This window comes from Pogona vitticeps, chromosome 7, assembly GCF_051106095.1.
Source record: "Pogona vitticeps strain Pit_001003342236 chromosome 7, PviZW2.1, whole genome shotgun sequence".
Taxonomy (NCBI): Eukaryota; Metazoa; Chordata; class Lepidosauria; order Squamata; family Agamidae; genus Pogona; species Pogona vitticeps.
In genome coordinates, this window is record NC_135789.1 from 17,333,839 (window position 1) to 17,353,884 (window position 20,046).

General features: G+C 50.9%; 2 protein-coding genes across 2 annotated transcripts; both read right to left on the minus strand.

Annotated features, from left to right (window-relative positions):
* Positions 1–377: 377 nt before the first annotated feature.
* LOC110079239 (perilipin-3) lies at positions 378–8,046 on the minus strand. The gene is made up of 7 exons (XM_072978168.2): positions 7,864–8,046; positions 7,033–7,228; positions 5,839–5,921; positions 4,558–5,068; positions 3,578–3,777; positions 2,820–2,945; positions 378–2,268 (listed from the first exon to the last, which is right to left on the minus strand). The coding sequence occupies exons 1-7, from the start codon at positions 7,909–7,911 to the stop codon at positions 1,633–1,635; spliced, it is 1,800 nt and encodes a 599-aa protein (XP_072834269.2). The 5' UTR covers positions 7,912–8,046; the 3' UTR covers positions 378–1,632.
* Positions 8,047–13,149: 5,103 nt separating this feature from the next.
* ARRDC5 (arrestin domain containing 5) lies at positions 13,150–17,189 on the minus strand. The gene is made up of 3 exons (XM_020794232.3): positions 16,940–17,189; positions 15,107–15,315; positions 13,150–13,947 (listed from the first exon to the last, which is right to left on the minus strand). Exons 1-3 carry the CDS (start codon positions 17,187–17,189, stop codon positions 13,474–13,476), a joined length of 933 nt encoding a protein of 310 aa, XP_020649891.3. The 3' UTR covers positions 13,150–13,473.
* Between the last annotated feature and the right edge of the window lie 2,857 nt (positions 17,190–20,046).

Here is a 20,046-nt window from a genome sequence, read left to right on the forward strand (position 1 = left end):
CTCTGCCTCGGGGTGGGAGCTGTTTCGAAAACCACCCGACTGGTTGCATGGCTTATGAAATTACAGTTGGCAAAGATCTGTCCTGCCGTGAAGTTTTGGGGGCTTTCAGTTCTCTGGCGCAAGCCTGAAGAAGCCACCCTGATGCCTGAAAGCTTGCAGATTATACCAAGATTTATTCATTTTTTAAAAGCCTCTAAAGGCAAGCACCTACTCTTGTGTTTGCATTTTACTTAAAACCGAGGGACTGGCAGCCGGAGAGCCTGTTTCCAGCCGCACTCCATTAAGAACCATCTGGACGGGAACCACCAACCCGGAGCATTTCCCATAAGTCTAGATTCTGCAAGAAGAAAAGCCAACATAAATCACACCCTCTAAGCTTTGCTTACTTATATTTTATTTTCCCCACATAGCATGGGAGAGAAACAAGCAGCTACACAAAAAAATTCCTGTACCCTTTTGCCACTATCCCCCTGACCTCCACCTCGGCACACCTAAAGTCCATTGCTTCTTATATTCCTTCCATTTCCTATATTTTTTGAGGACTCTCCCTTTCCTGGGCAGCCTTTCGGCTCCGCCTTTCACTCTCCCGCGACTGTTTCCAAGTTAGTCTGCAGCCACAATGAGGACTAGAAACACAGGGTTTTGAAGGGAAGGATGCCTTGATTCTAACACAGCGTCTTAAATTTCATCTTTGCTGCATTATGCTAACAGACAGATGCCACTATATATTCTGCTAATAGCTACTGCAACCAGGTATCACAGAAGGAGAATTCCATGTACATAGTTTGACTTAAAACTGAGCCCTTCCAGCTATTAAATGGTAAAATGACCCAGGATTTTAGGAAAGCAGGAATGCAGAGGGGCGGGGGCAAAGGAGGTTGTTCCAAACAGGAGATCTGCTTGCGGGGATGACAAGGCTTTCAAGTTTTCTCAGACAGATTCGCATCGGGTCCTGGGAACAGGGAGAAAGAATCAAGAAAAGGCCAGACACTGGTTGGGTTGGGTTTTTCCTCTGGCTCTCCTGGCCCAGCAAGCCCCCCCCCAAAAAAACACAAAACTTCGGTTCTCCTTTGAAAAATCGGGGAGGTGACCTCGGGGGGGGGGAGCAGCCAGGAAGACCCTGGGCAAAAGCGAAGCCCGCTGGACAAGTTGGAACAAGGACGGGAGAGACCTTCAGCCCCGGGGAGAGCTTCCACGTTGGTCCGATCTGCTTTGATTGGAGTCTTGCCTAGAGCAGGGGGGGTGGACTGGATGGCCTCAGGGCCTCCCCTTCCAACGCCGTTATTCTATGATGAACTCCGGAGAGGATTTTGCGGTGGTGCCCCACAGACAGAACTGGGAGAATCCCCCAGGTGCCTTGCCCGTGTGGGTTTATGGACGCCGGCCGTTTCGTGACGAGCGTCGGCACCCGGGGGTTGATCCACCGCAGAGAGGGTCCCCATGCGTGCACGCTGGAGTGAAATGCCCCTCCACCTGAAGCACCAGAGCCGGGAGCGAAAGATCCGGGGGCGAGTGGGGGGGAGGACATCTAAGAGGATCCCATGGTGCCCAGCCCTGGCATGAAGGACCGAAAGCTGACAGCGGGCATCCGACGGGCAAGACAGAGCCTCTCAGAAGCCAGGCGAGGGGCAGCTACTGCTGCTTGTGGCTTTCTGGGACTTGGTTGAGGGCACTTTTGCTGGGCTTCTGCCCGCTTCCTTCCTTGGTGGCTTCTTTGAGGACCCGCTTCCTTGCCTTCTTGGGCATGTCAGACCAGGTGGCCACCAAGCCCTCCAGGGTCTCCTTGGCTTCACTTCCTTCCCCCTTCTTCTCCTCCTCCTTTGCCGATCTCTGCTCTGCTTTGGTCTCCTTCAGGATCATCTCCGACAGGGAGGTTTCATCGCCCGGCTCGGCGCCTTCTTTTCCCTCCTGGCCACCGGGCTGAGGCGTCTCCATCTCCCCTTCCTCGGGGGCGGCCGGCGAGGGCCGGAAAGGCCCGATGATCCAATTCAGCGGCGTGCTCTCCGTCATGTATCGCACCAGGGCCTCCAGAACCTCGCGGGCTTGGGCGATCTTCTCCCGGCTCTGGGCCAGGAGGTCAGACGAGAGGTCCCGGAGGGACCCCGCGGCCGAGAAGGAAGCGTGGAGCTGGCGGGCGTTGGAGACGGCGTGATCTACCTTCTCCCGGAGACTGACGGGGAGGCCTTCGATGCCGCCCACCAGCCGCAGGTAAGCCGGTCCCAGATCCTGAGTGACCACGCGAAGCATGGCCAGAGTGCGCGACTCCACCTGTCCGGATGAAAGAAAGGCACACTGAGCGCATAAGGTCAAGGAGGCGCCGCGGGGGGGGGGGGATTCGAACTCCCCACTTTGGACTCCGCAGCCAGAGACCCAACTTCCCTGAGCAAAGAAGAGATACGAGGCTTAGAGGACCTCCCTGCAAAAGCATTCTCGTCATCATGATCTTAGAACGGCAGAGCTGGAAGGGATTCCTAAAGATCATCCGGTCCAGCCCTTGTCAAGGAGACTGCCTAGTGGTCTGGATTTGCATTTACAAAATAAACTAAAAGGAGGACAGGAAATTGGGAGCATCTTTATATATAGGCTTTCAGTCGGAATTTAAGAAATATTTTAAAGGTCTAAAAGGAAGCATTGTCTCCTGTCAGATCACAATAGCCATCCTCCTTTTCTTGGGTTCCCTGGCTGGGGCTGATGAGATTTGGAGTCCAGCAGCCCCTGGGAGGTTGCCAGTATCCCCACCCTTGGCTTACAGTCCATGGTGGGCCTCTCTATACAGGTCCAGAGCCTCCTTCCGGAGGTGGAGAGGGTCTCCAAGGTACCTCTGGCGGTGTGTCTCCGACGGAGGCGTCTCCCGGCTGCGTCCCAGTCCATTCCGCCACAAGTTGGTGCAGTTTTAGCTGAGCTTCTTGGAACTGCTGGCCGACCCCTTCTTTCAGGTGCTCGACCTATGAAGGCGCCAGGGAGAAATTGGGGGGGGGGGGGGAGAGAGAGGAGGATGTAAAGATTTTTATAAGACAACCAACACTGATTACGTTTTCCTCCCAGGGAGCTTGAGACAGTACTTCTCCTCCGCTTTTATCTGCACAACAGCCTTGCAAGGTGGATCAAGTGAAAGATTTCCCAGGAAGTCCCATGGCTGAATGAGACTAGAAACCAGATCAAACTTCTCCACCCTCCCACTGCTTCCCCTCGCTGGATGTCTGTCAAAGAGGGGACCTTTAGAGTATACAGTAGGAGCCCTGTATCTGTGGGGAAGGGGTCAATTCCAACCCTTTCGCGGATATTGAAAAATGTGGATTATAGCAAATGCTATGCATAGCATGATATCTGGCACACTCTTGTGGCTAGTTCTGGTAATGACACCATGGAAATATATTTCTCTGGTGAATGCCATCCATAGCATTGTCTCTGGCTCCCTCTAGCGGCCAGTTCTGGTAACTTCATTTTTAGAAATAAACAGGATTTTAATTTCCATATATTTAATACAGTATTTTCAGATCGTGGATAAGTGAATCCGCAGATGCTGATCCCGCAGGGAAGGTGGTCATAAAGTTTCAGTCAAGGACGCCAACCTTACCAGATTGATCACCCGCTGGAGCTGGGAGAGGGTGTTCTGGGTGTTTTCCTTGATGAGATTCAGCCGGCTAAGTGAATGCAAGGAGGCCCGTTGGCGGACCTTGCTGGAGAGGGACCCCAGGCGGACGAAGTAACTCTGTTGCCGGCGCTGATCCTCCAGGGAAGGCGGTCCGAAGCCCTGGACTTCTGTGGCCAGCTTGACTGCAAAGAGAAGTAGCCATGGGAGAAAGGAAAGGAAGGCTTAGGGTTAGGGAATCTGTCCAAGCCTTAGTTAATGTGTCCAAACTGTGATAATAAAAGTTGCCACAAATTTGAGTCAAGTCTGGAAAATACAGAGGTGCAATGCAGATCGATCTGGATTCAGTGGATCGGCTTCGGCTGGAATATTCAGAATCAGACTTAGCCCACTGATTCCGCCTTGCAGAGAAAATGATGTCACTTAGTTCCCCCCCCCCAGCACCCTGGCTTTCTAGCTGCAAGGAAGCTTTGTCCCTGACCTCACGGAAGAAGGCAGAAGGCGTGCAGATACTTTTGCAGACTGCAAAGGGATCATTAACTTGTTTTTCTTGGTCCCCTTTGAAGGGAACAGCTCTCCGACTGGTCCCGATCCTTATCTGACAGGGGTGGAGCTGTGATTCAGCGTGAAAGCGGATGAGTGGGTGTGCTCATTGATCACGTGCACAGGGCAAATCCCAAACGTGATCGGGTCTTCAGAGGGCCCAGCCTCGGCAGGGTTCAACCTCCAGAAACCCTGGCCAGCCCAGTGAGGGGTGAAGGCTTCTGGGAGGTTGTGTCCAAGAACATCTGGGTGACACCCCCCCCCCCAAGGCTGGGATCTACTGGCCGATAGGACCGAGCAGCCTTCTCCAACCGGTTGCAAGTCAGGGACTACAACTCCCATCAGCCCCAGCCAGTGATGAGGGAGGATGAACCTCGTAGCTCAACGCCCTGCCCCGGAGCCATGAAAACGTGTTGTCTCACCCAGTTCTTCTTCTGTCATGGGAAGGTAGTAATCGATCATCTCCTCGGTCTTCTCCAGCACAGCATCCACTCCGGTGGCAACCCACTGCTGTATAAAACTGCCCATCTCTATGCCTTCCTGGGCGGCCCCACAATTCTTCACTTGGCCCGTCACCAAGAGATCCTTCGTCCCGGCGGCCGCTTGGAGGGCGGTGTTGACGGTGGAGGACACCACCGCCTTGGTCAAATCAACGCTCTCCTGAGCGGTCTCTTTGCTCAAGTTGACCACGTCGGTCACCCGGTGAGACACGAGGGTCTTGGCCTCGTTGGCCGCGCTCAGGGCGGTGTTGACGGTGGAGTTCACCACCATCTTGGTCAACGCGACGCTATCCTGGACGATGTCCTTGGTGAGGTCGACGGCGGCGGTCACCCGGTGGGTGAAGAGGTGCTTGGCCCCGTTGGCGGCATCCATGGCGGTGTGGACGGTCGAACCAACCACCGACTTGGCCAGCGTGACGCCTTCTTCAATGACCTGGAAGGTCGAAGGAAGCAGATCAAGAACAGGGGAGAGAAAAGCCTCCATGGGACAGAAGGACTCCAGTGGTTGCCCTGAGGATCAGACCCGGGATCCTCCCGCCCTGCGGGTCCACTAAAGATGGTTCGTACTCTCAGACCTCAGCCGAATCCTAAATTGATGGAGTCGGAAGGGGGGCCTCTAAGGCCATCGAGTCCAACCCCCTGCTCAAGGCAGGACCCCAAATCAAAGCAGATCGGACGCGTGTTTGGCACGGTTTCATCTCTTGAAGGCCTCAACATTGGAGCGTTCACCAGTTAACCCGGGGTGAGTGAGGGTCACGAGGGTTAACTTTATGACCGTGGCTTTTGACGGGTCTCAGCCAACCCTTTGGGGCCACTTCTGAACAGACACGTGTAAGGTCAACACGGAGAAAGGCTTCAGGACGCCGTGACCCCCTCCGTGAGGCCTTGAAGGGGACTCCAGGGCTGCCTAGGGCCGAACGACTCGCTCTTTCACGCCCTCTGATCACACTTTCAGTCTTTCGGGGGCTTTACTGAGCCCGAAATGTTATCCTCCAAAGTCTGGGGCCCGCATGGGTGGCGTAATCCTTTTATCTAAGCCAATGTTAAGAGCAGAACCCCATAGCTCCTGGCTTCTCTGGGACCCATTCTTCCCAAGCTCTGGGGGATTTCTGTCTTCCTGGCAGAAAAGACTCGCCAAGGATCGCACTACTAAAGCCCTCGCTCATTAAATGCACAATTAAGAACGAGGATGTAGTTGGTTACCTGATGAGCCGGCTGGTGAAGGCAAGGCACCCTTTCTTCCAGAGTATCCAGACCCTTACAAGCGTATTCATTCATGGCTGCAACTGTTGAGGCAGAATTAAAACCAAAAAGTCATGTGTTGTTTTTGTTTTTAGCATTCCATGTTAAAAAAAAAATTATTGCACTTTGCTTAAAGAGCAAAACAGGTGGATTTTTAAAATTTTAAATTTATTTCATTTAATAAAAGTACCCTACGCTGGGTACTTTCAAATGCCAGCTGAAGACATGGATGTACATCCAGGCCTTCCCTCCTGTCAACTACTGATTTCTTTTGCTTTGCTATTTATTATTTATTTATTCCTGCACTATTTGTTATTGTTGTATGCTAATGTTTTTATGTTTTTTAATTGTTTTGCTATTCTGTAAGCCGCCCAGAGTGGTAGAATATACCAGATGGGCGGGATATAAATCGAATAAACAAACAAACAAACAAATGTATCCTGTCCCTTTCATTTGCAAGAACTAAGCAGGGCTGTTAATGATAAGATCTTATGAATATATAACAAAACAACAACAGTAACAACAATAACTACTACTACTAATAATAATACTACTAATACTAATACTAATATTAATACTAACAACAACAACACCACTACTACTACTACTACTAATAATAATACTAATACTGTACTACTACTACTACTACTACTACTACTACTACTACTACTACTACTACTACTAATAATAATAATAATAATAATAATAATAATAATAATAATAATAATAATGTAATAGAAAGTCAATTCTGACTTATGCCAACCGTTTTTAAGGTTTCCAGGAAGAGCATACGCAGAAGCGCTTTCCTCTTCCCTTCTTCTGGGACGGTGCGGCTGGCCCAAGGCCACCCAAGCACACAGTGGGGGATTCAAACTCGCAACCTACGGCTCTGCAGCTAGCAATCTCCACCCCTGAGCTCTCCAGCCACCCATTCACTGATCACCGAAATTTGGAAGCGACGCGATGGTCTATATAAGGGCCACACCCCTGCCCTTTAGAGCTCAGGGAGAGCTTGAATTGGACCCCGGCCTCTGCCTTCACCCCAGAGGCGGTGAACGAGCGATCCTTCAACGCTAGCAGGCCTCGTAGGGGGAGACCTTGGGATGGGATGGTACTTTTTTTTCCCAGAATGAAAATGCCCAACAGGACACTCACTCTGGGGCTCGAGGTGACCGACGAGGGGCTGGACGCCGCCCTTGGCGCTTCCCACGGCCATCGAGGCCACCATCTCTGCCACGTTGCAGGCGGTGTTGATGCACGGGTAGTTCTCCTTGGCGTAGGCGTACACAGAAGACAAGAGGTCGTAGGTCGAGGTGACCAACGGCAGGCTGGCGACCCGGGTGACGACGCTCTGGGAAAAGGCGGGCGGAAGAACGTTACCCTCGGTCCGGAGAGCCTTTGCAAATCCCCTGCTTCTGCGCATCTCTTTCCATCCCGAATTAAGGATCTCCCACCCTTCCTAAAAAGCCAGATGCCTTCCCTGCTCAGCTCTCCCCACGGCGGTGCCCTCAAAGAGAACCCAGCCTCTTCTCTTTGGGGTCTCAGGCGATGGTCTTGTCCGGATCTTGAACCCGGGGCTTCTCAACACTATGGCGTCTTAACTCTCGGTCCCACAGCCAGCCTAGCTGGGGGAAATATTCTCTAGAGGTTACAGTTGGAAAAAAGAAATATCTAACTTTCCCCATCTGTACCAGGATCAAGGCTCTCCTTACAGGATGGACAGCTGAAGCCGGATCTCCTGTGCAGATTTTCCTGCCCCACCCCAAGGATCCATGGGTCACACCTGGCCAGTCTTTGGGCAGCCAGCCCTTTCCATCACCACCAGGATCTCCGGACACAAGAAGTCAGCATTTCAGGCCCAAGCCTCAGCAAACCAAGTGGAAGATTCCTTACAGCTCCGCACAGCTTCGCCCAAACTCAGGGAACAGATAAAGGACTTCCAACTTTGGGACCATACTTATAGCACTGGGGTATATTTTTACCTACCTCCGTCCTTGGGGCCTCTGAGCTCTTGCCTTTCACATCGCTGGCCATGGCGTAAGCGAAGCGTTAAGTCTAAAGGCGGAAAAAGAAAGGCATAAACCCAGCTTCAGGAACACCGATCGAGCCAACAACAGGAACGGCTCTGCCTGAGGTCGGATCAGGAAATGCAATCCTATTCCCTGTGGGTTGGATCAAGATAAGGGTGTGTTCTTGTTTTTTCCCCCCAAACCCAACTGCTGATTATCGTATCAACACCAGGATGTTTCTGATGGCTCACTGCTTATTTTACATACATTAAGGCTCTCATAATATGGCCACAGATAAGACATCTTGCATTTTATTCCTCTCTGACCTCACTCAATCGGAGCGCAGAGGAGGTACGAGTAACCAGGACATGACAATTTTATGCTGTGACCTTTTTTCTTCTTCTTCTTTGCACGCATGTCTATCTTGATGAATAAGATCGGACAAGCTTCTGTTATTTTCTGCTCATCCTCAGTGGCTGGCCATCCATCCCCACGCTTCGGTCTTCCGGATTTAAGCTCCATCGTCCTGTAGGGGCTTGAAAAACCCACAGAGGCCGGGAAGGACTTCAGGTTTGGGGCCCTGGGCGAAGCTACGCCGCACATCTCAAGAATGCATCAGGCGCCACGGCCGCCCACACACGGCCGCCAGAGAAGCACAACCAGTTTGGCAACCCCAGCGGTGAACATCATCATGAGATCACAAACTCTAGAAGTAATCCCAATGAGGAAAGACAAGCGAAGGGTTGAGAGCCTCTGCTTGGAATAAGGTCCATGTTTGCAAGAGGACCCCAGCCTTGCCAAAAAGGATCCCGATCCATCTCTCTCCCCCTCATTCACACTCAGGTGGATCTGGAGGGAGAGCGCAGGAGACACAACAGGCGGCTTACTCCTGGAGCCCACGGGCTTGACCCCGTCCTCCGACTGCTCTCTGTTGCCTGGCACAGCTTGAGAGTAAACTACTCACAAGTAACTCAGTGGGCTGTAACTACCGTAATTCCTGGTATGGCGACAAGTCATACAACTAGCACTTACCAAGTTCTTTTCCAAGTTTAACAAGTGACATATACTTTTAGAGGACATTTAAGGATATTTTAACAGGTATTCAGGAAGCATTCCCCCCTCCCCCAGATTTTATAATAATAAATCCTTCTGACTTGGTTTTCCCAAACAGAGAGTTCTCCAAAGTGGTTCCCCCTTCCCGTCTTCTGGGTGGGTGCAGCTGAGCCCCCAAGGCCACCCAGGCTGGCTCTTCTTCCTGGAAGCACACAGTGGGGGGATTCGAACTCCCAACCTAGCCAGAGACGAACACCACTGAGCTTTCCAGCCAGCTAACAACAGCAGAAGAACAGCCCAAACACAACAGCTCCCTTCAGCTACTACAGGAGTCTTTTTTAGAGTCACAAAAAAGAAGAAATTACAGGAAAAGATGCTCGGATGGGGCAAACCCCTCTAGAGTCCGAGGGAAGTCCATGGGGAGCTCTGGAAACGGAGCGCCTTTGGTTTAAGCTGTGGAGCAAAGCGCTGGCTGCGATTCTTGGCAGTCGTGTTGGGGAAGGAACTTCCAACAGTTCCAAATGAATGAATGAATGAATGAATGAATGAATGAATGAATGAATGAATGAATGAATGAATAAGAAAGAAAGAAAGAAAGAAAGAAAGCTGTGTGGTCCTTAGAATCATAGAATCACAGGGCTGGAAGGGGAGTAGAGACAGAAACCACTGACCCATTTCAGATTCTCTACTATCCTCTTATTGATCCCAAAGCACAAGGAACGTATTCTTCAGTTTTCTCTTTTCTGTTACTATATTTTTTAAAAAATGCATTATCAGCGTTGACTGCTAGAGCAAACCCCCTCGAATTTGTGGGGGGCGGGAGGGTGTCAGATTAAACAAAACAAAACAAAACTTTTCTCCTGATTGATTTCCATTTCACTCCAGCTTTCTTATTGGGTAAGGATATAATCTCAAATGATTAAAAAACAAACAAAAAACAAAAAACACAGATACAGTTAAAACCATGCTAGGCTATGTCATTGCATTTTTAAAAAATTAAAAGTATATCCATATTCAACAGGCAGAAGTTAAATCAAAAAGATCAAAGTGGTTAGTGGTTTTTTAAAAAGTTGAAAAAGATTAGTTTAAAATGTGATAATGGGAGTACAATGAGTTTATAATGCACAATGCAACGAGCTGCTTGCGTGATAATGATAACAGCAACCTGGTTCATGAGCAGGCATGAGTAACACACAGAGTTCCTTTTAAAATGTAACTTCTTGGAAATCTAGCATCTCGTTGCACCTTTGCCGGCACGTTCTAGGACCTGGCAAAGGTTCAGGTGGCTTCGCTGCTAGAAATGGTTCTGATGCCATAGGATCTGCTCTGGGTTTATCCTGAACTTTACAGGACCTCTACAGAATGCTGAACCCTAAAATAGATCCGGTGCGTTGGACATTCCAGAGTAAAACCCGGATGTGGATTCAGGCCCCACTGACATCAGAGTCACCAGGCCCCGTTGCCCAGCTGAGCCCAGCACCCCTGCCTGGTTTGCCAACGAGATTCAGGAGAGGGTCACACACCCAAACTGGGCTGCCCTGACGGTGGCTGGACTGGATGATCCTCAGAGACAGGGGTCAATTCTTCTTACAGGCTCCAGACACCTGTCCGTCTTGTGCAGCCTCCATCTCTGGCATGAGGCTGACCAGGAAGGGGGGAGGGGACGAGACTTAAGAAAGAGATCGTGTTGAGTAACTTTATCACGGGGTGTCTGTGGTTGCCAACGATTGCGTTAGAATGGGTGGATGGTTACGAACGAGGGAAGCCTGGATCTCACCCAAACAGCACCCGGGTCGGACTGCCCTGGTTTCCCATACCGCAAACAAACACACATACAGACACAGTCACAGTCCGGTTTATATAATTCCCAAGAGATAAACAGACTGAGGAAATCATTGACCAGTTCACCCAGTGGCTTTCGGAGGTGGGAGGGCAATCTTTCTTCCCGAGCAGCTTCTCCGTGGCACACGGAGGTAGGCTGCTCCAGCCCATGGAGGTTTTGTTTAGCTCGTCCCAGTTCCTTGTGGGGAGACCAGAGGAATCGTCCCGTTTCCCAACAGGAGTTAATCTGAGGCTTCTAAGGAGCTCCCAAACAAGGACGGGAAGGCTGGAGGCGAATTAACCCTTCTTAGCTAGTCATTCAAGATACACTACCCCTGTTAATGGAGGGGCTATTCTGCTACCACAATAGCGCTCTAGAAGAGTCTGGCGAAGGGAAACCGTATAGGACAGTGCCCTAACGAGCCAAACGAGCTGATCCCACCCCCAGGGAGTCCCACAAACGGGGCACCGGACGACCAGAAACCTCGTTTCTTCAATGTCTTACTTTTGAGCTCTTGCTTTCTTTGTGCCTGATTTTAGATGGGCGGAAACCTCCGCCTTACCCTGTGAATCCTGCTCTTCGTAAAGGCGCCCGGCGCCCAGAGATGCCAGAAAACCAAGCCTTGGGGGAAACCCGACGGGATCCTGGGCCCGAACGTTGTCGCCCTTGTGCGTAAAAAGGCACTTGGGACCCCTTTCCTTTCTCTGACCCCTGGCCTACCTCCTAGGGTGGTTGTGAGAACTCCCAACCTCTGGCTCCACAGCCAGACAGTCGACCCTCCTGGGCAAGAGGCGTCAGCTCTCCTCCGAGCCTCTCCGGTTGGCCCTTTCCAGCTGGCCTCCACCCCGGCACCCTCCCGACCACAGCCATACCCGCAGAGTACCTCCTTTCTGCTCCTAATCTGATGCAGAACAGAACCCGTCAGGACAAACCACCCAGCCTCTTTCTCAAAGTCACTGTTTCTCCCCTCCCATCATCATCATCATCTCTCCTGCATTCCCGTTTAAAGCAATCAACTTCCCAACTTCTTTCTGTCCTAAGTCTAAAGAAACCAGTTTTTTTTCCCCCTGAGCCCCCAGGAGGAAGGGGAGATAAATGAAATAAATCGATTTGGATCGCAACAGGCTGGACGGAATTCCACCCATCTCTCCGACCTGGATAAGATTCCCATCCAGCCCTGTTTCGCTTCGGGAGAGCAAAGGTATCATCATCATCATCATCATCATCATCATCATCATCATCATCATCATCATCACAAATGTTCTGATCCTGCAGCACGCGAAGGACACGGTTGAGCTTCCCAGTTAAAGAGAACAGTTTAAGGGAGCAGCTTTTCTCGGTTACCTGTGCTTGTCTCCTCTCCTCGTTCACCTCCTTCCCGCCTGTGCCAGCCTGCCCGAGCACCTGCTAATAAAGGTAATTGCTAAGCATGTGATGGGTGGAAGAGCAGGAACCTGGCAAACCACTCGGGATTTCCATTCCTCGGCCCAATTGCAACTGGAGGCGCAGGCGTGAATTGCAAAACGAAGGTGCAATGTCGGGACCCGCCAGGATCCACGGCTCTCCTGGATCCGTAGAAACAGGCGTGCCCCAACCCAGTGGGCCTAAAACAGGGCACAAAGCGGGACAGGTGGGATTGAAGTCTGGGGTCCCCAGAGACCCACTCCAGAACCAGCTCACTTGAACTGATTAATGAAAAAAATAATTCTGGAAGATGAATTGGCGACACTATTATGTGATCTCCTTCTTGTTCCGGTTGGCCTCTGATGAACTTGATTGTAATGGAATGTCATTCACTTTTCTCTTTTTCTCTGTCTTCGCTCGTTATGAAATGTTCTTGTAATAAAAGCTTTTTGAACGATCGGGGGGGGGGAACGGTTGCTACTCTCAAAGTACTTACCCGTCAAAGACAGAGCTGGGAAATCTGGGGCTCCCAAAAGTTGGGGGGCTGCCTTTCGAGCTGGACTGTGGTTGAACAGGACGAAGAGGATCAAAAGGACAGCTAGAGAGGAACTGCACAGTTTGAATCTCGACAATGAAGAAAAGGAAAGGTTTAGAGATTTTGTATCATCAATCCGAATCATCAATCTAAAGGGGAACCTGTAGCCAAGAAATCAAAAGAAGACTGAAATTCAGAAGGGAGCCATGAAAGAACTTTAAAAGATCCTCAAGTTGTAAGAGTGTGTCCCTGGAGACCAAGGCGACAATAAGGCACATTCTTGTGTTTCTGATCACCCTGTGTGGATATGAAAGCTGGACAATTGAGGTAGCTGATGGGGGGGAACTGATTTGTTTGAAAAGTGGTGGAGGAGGAGAGCTTAGCGGATCCCCCAGGACTGTCCAAAAGACAAACAGGTAGGCCTATGATCAAATCAAGCCTGAAGGAAGGCAGGAAGGCAGGAAGGCAGGAAGGAAGGAAGGAGCTGATGATGGATGGATGGATCAGGCGTAACATGATCTATACAAACATAGAATAAAAACAAACAAACAGAGAGAATCAACACAGATCCATTGAATCGTAAACGTATCCTGGACTTTAATTGATCTGGGTCACTCCAGCATTACTTGATGCATGTCTTTAGAAAGAAGACCTGCTGGCAAACAATAAATATTCTTTGATGTAATTATTACATATGATATATATATAAAAATTCAAAGTGTGTGTGTGTGGGGGAGAAGAGGTCAAGGGTCGGGGGCAGCCTCCCGGGCCTTTCATTCAGGAGCCGGGTTCCTCACCACTACGGGGATCTTGGCCACCACCTTCTTCAGGCACCAGGGGAAGTGGACGATGCCGGTCAGCTCGTAGCCGACCTCCATGATGTCCTCCGGCCCATGGGCGTCGCTGCTGACGGGCAGGACCTCCGGGAGGGGGAGGGTGCTCTGGATCCGGGTGACCTCCCCACGGCCGCTCGCCACGGGCGACTCCAGGCGGGCCACCTCCTCCCGCTGCTCCAGGGTCCGCCGCTCGGCCCGGAGGTTGAAGGCCTTGTAGAGGACCACCGAGTGGAGGGCGAAGACCACCTTCTTGATGGACTTGCCCGTCTCGTTGGTGATCTCCGTGGTGAAGGGGATGGTGTCGCCGGGGGCGTAGATGCTCCGGGCCAGGGACATCCGGAGGGTTACAGGCCCGCTGGTCAAGCAACAGTGGTAGAGAAGGACCTTCCGGACTTCCACCACTAAAGGGAACTGGAAGGGGTTCGGGAGGAAAGAAGAGGGGATTGGTGGGCGAGAGTGGTGGGGGTTCAAGGTTCAGGGTTCGAATCCTGACACCCGGCTGCAAAGCAGGCGGGAGGGACCCCCTTGGGCCCACAGCCTTCTGCCGTTGGAGAGCCTTCGGGTGTGGGCCAAATGGGCCCGCTAGAGGCCGTGGGACTACATCTCCCAGCAACCATTCCCCTTGGATATCCTGGCTAGGGCTCCTGGGAGCCGGAGTCCCACATCCCCCGAAGGGCCACGTACGGCCTGACCTGTTAGAGCATTATTAGGCAAGCGATGTGCTCCTAATCGGGCGGGGGGCAGGTTTGTGGCTTTGAGAACTACGATGCCCAGAATCCTGAGAACCATCGTCCAAAAACCAAGAAACCTGCGTACCTTTTTTTGAAGACTGTGCAATAAATTGTTGCAACATCACCCTTATGTTGATGAATCAATGTTACGAAATATGACAATATGTAGCAGTCAAAATACATATGGTTGTTGCACACGCTGTTTGGATTCCAACGTTTTCTATATTTTTGGCCCCATGGATGGTGTTTTAAGTCGGAGAATCCACACTGAAGGATCGACCCGGAAGCCTTCCGTGTTTTGAGGACTTTTGCTCCCAGAAGGGCTTCGTCGGTTCCTCTCTATAAGCTCCAGCAACACCTGGCCGGGGGCACAAGTTGCCGACCCCCCAGCTTTAAGAACGTCTGGCGAAAAGCCTCCCTCTTCATAGAACTTTCCCAAGTCTCTAGTTCTCTCCAAGGATAAAACAAACTCCCCCCCCCCCAAAGCAACAGGGCGACTGTACCGCTCGAGATTTCCTTTTTATCTGAACATTTATATAGATTTATATGGATCTATGCTAGCATTCGTATTCAAACCTACGACCATCCCTGCAAATTGAAATCCAGCAGCACAGTGAAAACAGAGCGAGACTTCCTCCCCTCCCTGATATGCTAGATTTCAACTTGCAGGGATTTGAAATTTTTATTTTATTTTTTATTTTTCAGATGGTGGATGGGGAACACCAAAATAGTTTTGTCGACACCTTGTTTCAGGATTTTAAAGAGCTAGCCTGATTTGTTCTCTGTGAAAACCGCCCGCCCACCCCCTCCTCTAGGGCAAAAGAGTCCCGAGGCTTTACTTCGGATTCGAGGGTGTCCTGGCGGAAAATGGAGATCCCTTGGACCAGGATGTACTTCTTCTCTTTCCTGAGGATGAGCTCCCGGGTGGCGCAAAGGGCCTGCAGGTAGTACGAGATCCGTCCAACGCGGCTGGTGAAGGTGGACGGGATGCTGGGAGGCAGGACGAAATGGAAGTCAAAGGTATGGACGCCGGGACCCAGCCAGTTTCCTGCAGGCCAAAGCAAAGCAAAAGACCTGGTGAAGTATATGTGTGTATGTGCGCGCGTGTGAAGTCAGAACAATTCCAGCCCCCCAGTGAGTTTCCGTGGCTGAGCAGGGATTCGAACTCGGCTCCCCAGCATCCTAGTCCATCACTCCGTCCACTCCATGCCACTGAGCATCCTGGTCAACTTGACCGGCCTCCAGAACACCACAGAACCAGGTGGGGGCCTTTCATCCGTCCACTGGTGGCGGGGTTCCAGCTCCCATCGTCTCCAACCTAAGGGCCAGGGATGCTGGGGTTTGTAGTTATGAAGCTTCTAGCAGGACTCCAGGGCGTGTGGGAAGCCTGGCCTTTTCCAGGCCAAGCCAAGCCAGCCGACTCTAAAGAGCAGGCAGGATTCTAGTCCTCAGTGTTTCAAATCACGTTTTGCTGGCTCATTGCAGTCCGTCCGGACTTGTATAAGGTGAAGGGGGAGAATAATTTAATATAATTTAAATTCTGCAGAAATGTATGGGGGGGGGGGGAAATTCAGGACAGAGAAGATGCTCCAGTGGTCCATTGGATGCCGGATGAGTTCATGTCTGACATTCGAACTCGGGACTCCTTAGTCCCCTCTCCAGCTTTGTCAAAAAGGCACTCAAGGCGCGCCAGTCCTGTGTGACATCCTCGGAACAAGACCCAATGCCTCTCCGCCTCCAAGAGTGCCATGACTAGATTCCTCGTTAATCAGCCTAGTAATTTGGTCCGAAGCACCTCAAGGACAGGCTTACGGTGTGTGTCGTAAGTGATACCGTCGCCCTGTCTGTCACCTGCCTCGCCACCTGCTTCGCCCGAAGGAAGGCCCGGAAGGCCCAAGAGGGAAACGCTATGGAATGCTGTGGGTTTGAATCCCAGCATTTCTGAGATTCAAACCCACAGGTGGAACAAGGCGGGTCCTGCTCAGGGAATCTTAAGGTGGCCTCTGAAAACAAAGTCAGATCCCAGGAACATCTCGGACTCTATAAGTGGCGGGCCCGCCACTCCGAATCCCATCCTTCTGCACCTGGGTGAACGAGGGAGGGCTGCCCTTTACAGACCTCCTCCCCAACAGGAAAACCTCCCAGAGCTGGGAAGCAACCAGCGACCAGGAAAACAATGACACGTCACTAGTTACTTTAGGGAACAAGCCATGGAACGGGCAGTTCCCAAGTTACTTTTAGGGGTCACGAGTCACACCCCAGTAACCCAGCAGAGAGGACAGCAAAGAGGTTGCCTGGCAGCCTCATTTGGCCCGCAAAGCCGCCCGTGGCTGACCCCCCCCCCCCGGGGGGGAAGCAAAAAAGCAAAGTGTGCTGCTTATATACTGCCCCATAGCACTTAAAGCACTCTCTGGGCAGTTTACAAGTTAATTATGCAGGCTACACATTGCTCCCCCCCCTCCCCCAGCGAGCTGGGTACTCATTTTACCGACCTCGGAAGGATGGAAGGCTGAGTTGACCTTGAGCCGCTACCTGGGATTGCACCCCAGGTCGTGAGCAGAGTTTTGGCTGCAGTACAGCAGTTTAACCACTGTGTCACGAGGAAACCACCCCGACCCCCAGTTCCCACCCCTCTCTCCCGCGGCTGGGGGTGTGTGTGTGTCACTCCTCACTTTCTATCTGGAAGGTTTTGGTCTTGTGGACGTAATCGGCCCGGTTGACGCACGTGGCCTGCTGGTGGTAGTCCCTCTCCCCATCTGCCTCCTCAATCCACTCCAGGTAGCCGCGGCCGATCAGCTCCACCTTCAGCAGAGGGTCCACGAGGGTGCTGTGGAGCCGGACGACCAGCTGCCCGGCCACGTCCGAGCCGGCCACGTAGACCTCCTTGGGGATCACCAGCTCGATCGACCTCACCACCGACATGGAGGGTCCCGCCTCCCCAAAGGCCTCCGGAACTTGTGATGGTTCTGCGGCTGCTGTTTTTGTGACATCATCACTCCCTACAGGGATAATGGGAGGGATGATGGGTGTGAAGTGTGGGTCGGGCTCTGTCCATACAGCCCAGAAAAGAGTTGGCCTTTAGCTTGAAGGGGGAAAATCAGGGTGAAAATAAATCATGTGGGACCCCCTTAGCTGTGGGATCGGTATCCACTGATTCACCAATCCGCGGTCTGAAAATATTAAGAGTCCTAGAAATATCTATTTCTAAAGGTGATGTTACCAGAACCGGCCCCAAAAAAGAGCCAGAGACTGTAATATGTATAGCATTCACTAGGAAAATTGTGTTTGCAATCATCCGTGTTTTTCAGCATCCACAGAGGTGGGGTTCAGAATGAGTATCCTGCCATGGCAGAGGTTCAACTGAAAATAAAATTTAAACAAGGTGGCCAAGGTGCAATGGGAGAATCGACCATGAGAGGGAGCCAGAGAATAATTCTTGGCCTTTTCCTGGCCTGTGGGCAATCAAAGGACGGCCATGTGGTTCATAATATGCAAGGCAATGAATTAACTCGGAATAACCACAATGATGATGGCAATTGGGGCCCTCAGAAACGATAAGCAATGCAACCAATTCCAGTTAAAATGTAACTTCCTGAGTTCCAGTCCTGCCCTCTGGTGCAGAAGAAAATGGATTGGGCTTCCCAGGTTTGTTTTGCACCGGGCCCTCATTTTGGGCCACGGGGCCTTCTGGCTGATGGGCCTTGGGGTCCAAGAATAACCCCACACACACACACTATTCTCAGGGTTCACGATCCTTTATTCACGATCCACCCCAGGCACCTGAGGGGATCTGATGCACGGGAGTTAAGAAATAGCGGAAAGGAGTACACAGGATCCATGCCTCAGACAGCCGCCCCCAGATAGAGGAGGCCTATTAAATCAGTGGGACTTTGGCTTCCGCAGCCATCCTTGGGGGCAAAGAAGCGAGTGTGAGATGCACAAAAGAGAAAGTTGATTGTGCCAACCCCTCTCAGGAAAGTTTTGAAGCGCCGGTGAGGAAGACTCTGTCACCAGGCCCATTGCTGTTTTCTGACTCTCATAATTGCCGACTCTTGACCGTCCTGGCCTGGGTCTGATGGGAGCTGGAGTCCACCCCCATGCAGAAGACCACATGCTCTCCTCTCCTGTTTTAGTGAGAGGGGCATATGAGAAAGAGCCTGGAAATCATGTAAGGTAGCCACATGGCTCCCTTTTACAGAGGACACTTCTCAGAAAGGAGTTAACTAGGCTTTCCCCAGGCCATGTCCAGTTTAAATACAGCAGGACCCTCTATCCGCGGGATCAGTATCCACTGTTTCTCTAATCTGCTGGCTGAAAATACTAAAAAAACCCAGAAATACCTATTTATATGTATTCCTTGCATGTATTTTCCAAAATTAGCCACTAGAGGGAGCCAGAGACGATGCAATGCACTGTATAGACTCAGAGCCTCGTGGTTAAACTGCTGTACTGCAGCCAAAACTGTGCTCACGACCTGGGGTTCAATCCCAGGTAGTGGCTCAAGGTTGACAGCCTTCTATTCTTTGGAGGTCCGGTAAAATGAGTACCCAGCTCGCTGGGGGGGGGGGCAATGTGTAGCCTGTATAATTAACTTGTAAACTGCCCAGAGAGTGCTTGAAGTGCTATGGGGCGTTATATAAGCAGCATGCTTTTTGCTTTTAATGTGTTTGCTGTTTCCGCATTTTTCAGTATCTGTGGGGTGGGGTGGGGGCTTAAAACCGATTCCCTGTGGAAACCTACTGTGTTTTTTTTTTGTTTTTAAGTCCAAAGAAGAGAGACCAGCAGGGATCTTAACAGGGCTAGAGAGCCAACCCCTCCCAGATCATAGATATTTCTCCGGGCAAGAGAGATTTCGATTTAAATTCCCATTTTAATTTAATTCTTTTTTTTTCCCAATACACTACAGTTCATTTCTGTACTTAGGCACTGGAAAAAACCCAATAGGCAAATGTCAAATACAGTGGGGTCTTGACTTGAGAACTTAATCCGTATTGGAAGGCGGTTCTCAAGTCAAAAAGTTCTCAGGTCAAATCTGCATTTCCCATAGGAATGCACTGAAAACCATTTGATCCGTATCTGCTCTTTTCCGTCCATAGAAACTAATGGGAAGCTGCTATTCTGCCTTCGACCACTAGAGGGGGATATTTTGTTTCTTTTTTTCTTAGGTCAAGAAAGGTTCAGGGAAGGCAGGGAAAATACAGTCCAGGCAGGACAGTACCAGGCAGTCTGAAGATTGTCTCCCAATCCACTCTCTAAACGCTGGGAGGAGTGAGGAAGCAGGCAGGCACCCTTTTCACTGGCCAACAGTTAACTGAAAGTTCACATTTTGCACTTTCCCTGCCTCCCATGTGGGTTTTTTTCAGTTCTTAACTCAAATCTAAGTATGTAAGTCAAGTCAATATTTTCCTGAGAGCGGTTCTTAAGTCAAAATGTTCTTAACTCAAGCCGTTCTTAAGTCAAGACCCCACTGTAAATAGGTGTTTCTTAAGGTGTGTAATTCTGTATCTTTTTTTTCCCTAGGCGTCGATGCCTTTAACCGCCACTTGCCTACACCTTTTGGAGGCTCACTTGCAGGTCCTCTGAGCATGCACAAAGTATTCCCCACATCCTCTTTTTCTCCCCTCGCCTCAGTAGTGGATCCCCTCCCAAACCTTTAAAGGGAAGCCCATTCCCATGCTCCCCCCAAAAAAAGTCCCGAGGAAGCTAATCGCCGAAAGTAACGAAAGCGCTCCTGTTAAAAAAGAACGTAGCCGTTTCAGAACGAGTTTTAGCGAAGCGC

What these genes read in the sequence shown, in the direction of transcription:
- ARRDC5 (XM_020794232.3), bottom strand. Translation starts at nt 17,189, where the DNA reads ATGTCGGTGGTGAGGTCGATCGAGCTGGTGATCCCCAAGGAGGTCTAC. An exon ending in CAAAACCTTCCAGATAGAAA is followed by an intron (nt 15,316 to 16,939) that starts GTGAGGAGTGAC and finishes TTTGGCCTGCAG; the next exon opens with GAAACTGGCTGGGTCCCGGC. An exon ending in AGGACACCCTCGAATCCGAA is followed by an intron (nt 13,948 to 15,106) that starts GTAAAGCCTCGG and finishes AACCCCTTCCAG; the next exon opens with TTCCCTTTAGTGGTGGAAGT.
- LOC110079239 (XM_072978168.2), bottom strand. Translation starts at nt 7,911, where the DNA reads ATGGCCAGCGATGTGAAAGGCAAGAGCTCAGAGGCCCCAAGGACGGAG. An exon ending in CAGAGGCCCCAAGGACGGAG is followed by an intron (nt 7,229 to 7,863) that starts GTAGGTAAAAAT and finishes GCCTTTTCCCAG; the next exon opens with AGCGTCGTCACCCGGGTCGC. An exon ending in TTCACCAGCCGGCTCATCAG is followed by an intron (nt 5,069 to 5,838) that starts GTAACCAACTAC and finishes TCGACCTTCCAG; the next exon opens with GTCATTGAAGAAGGCGTCAC.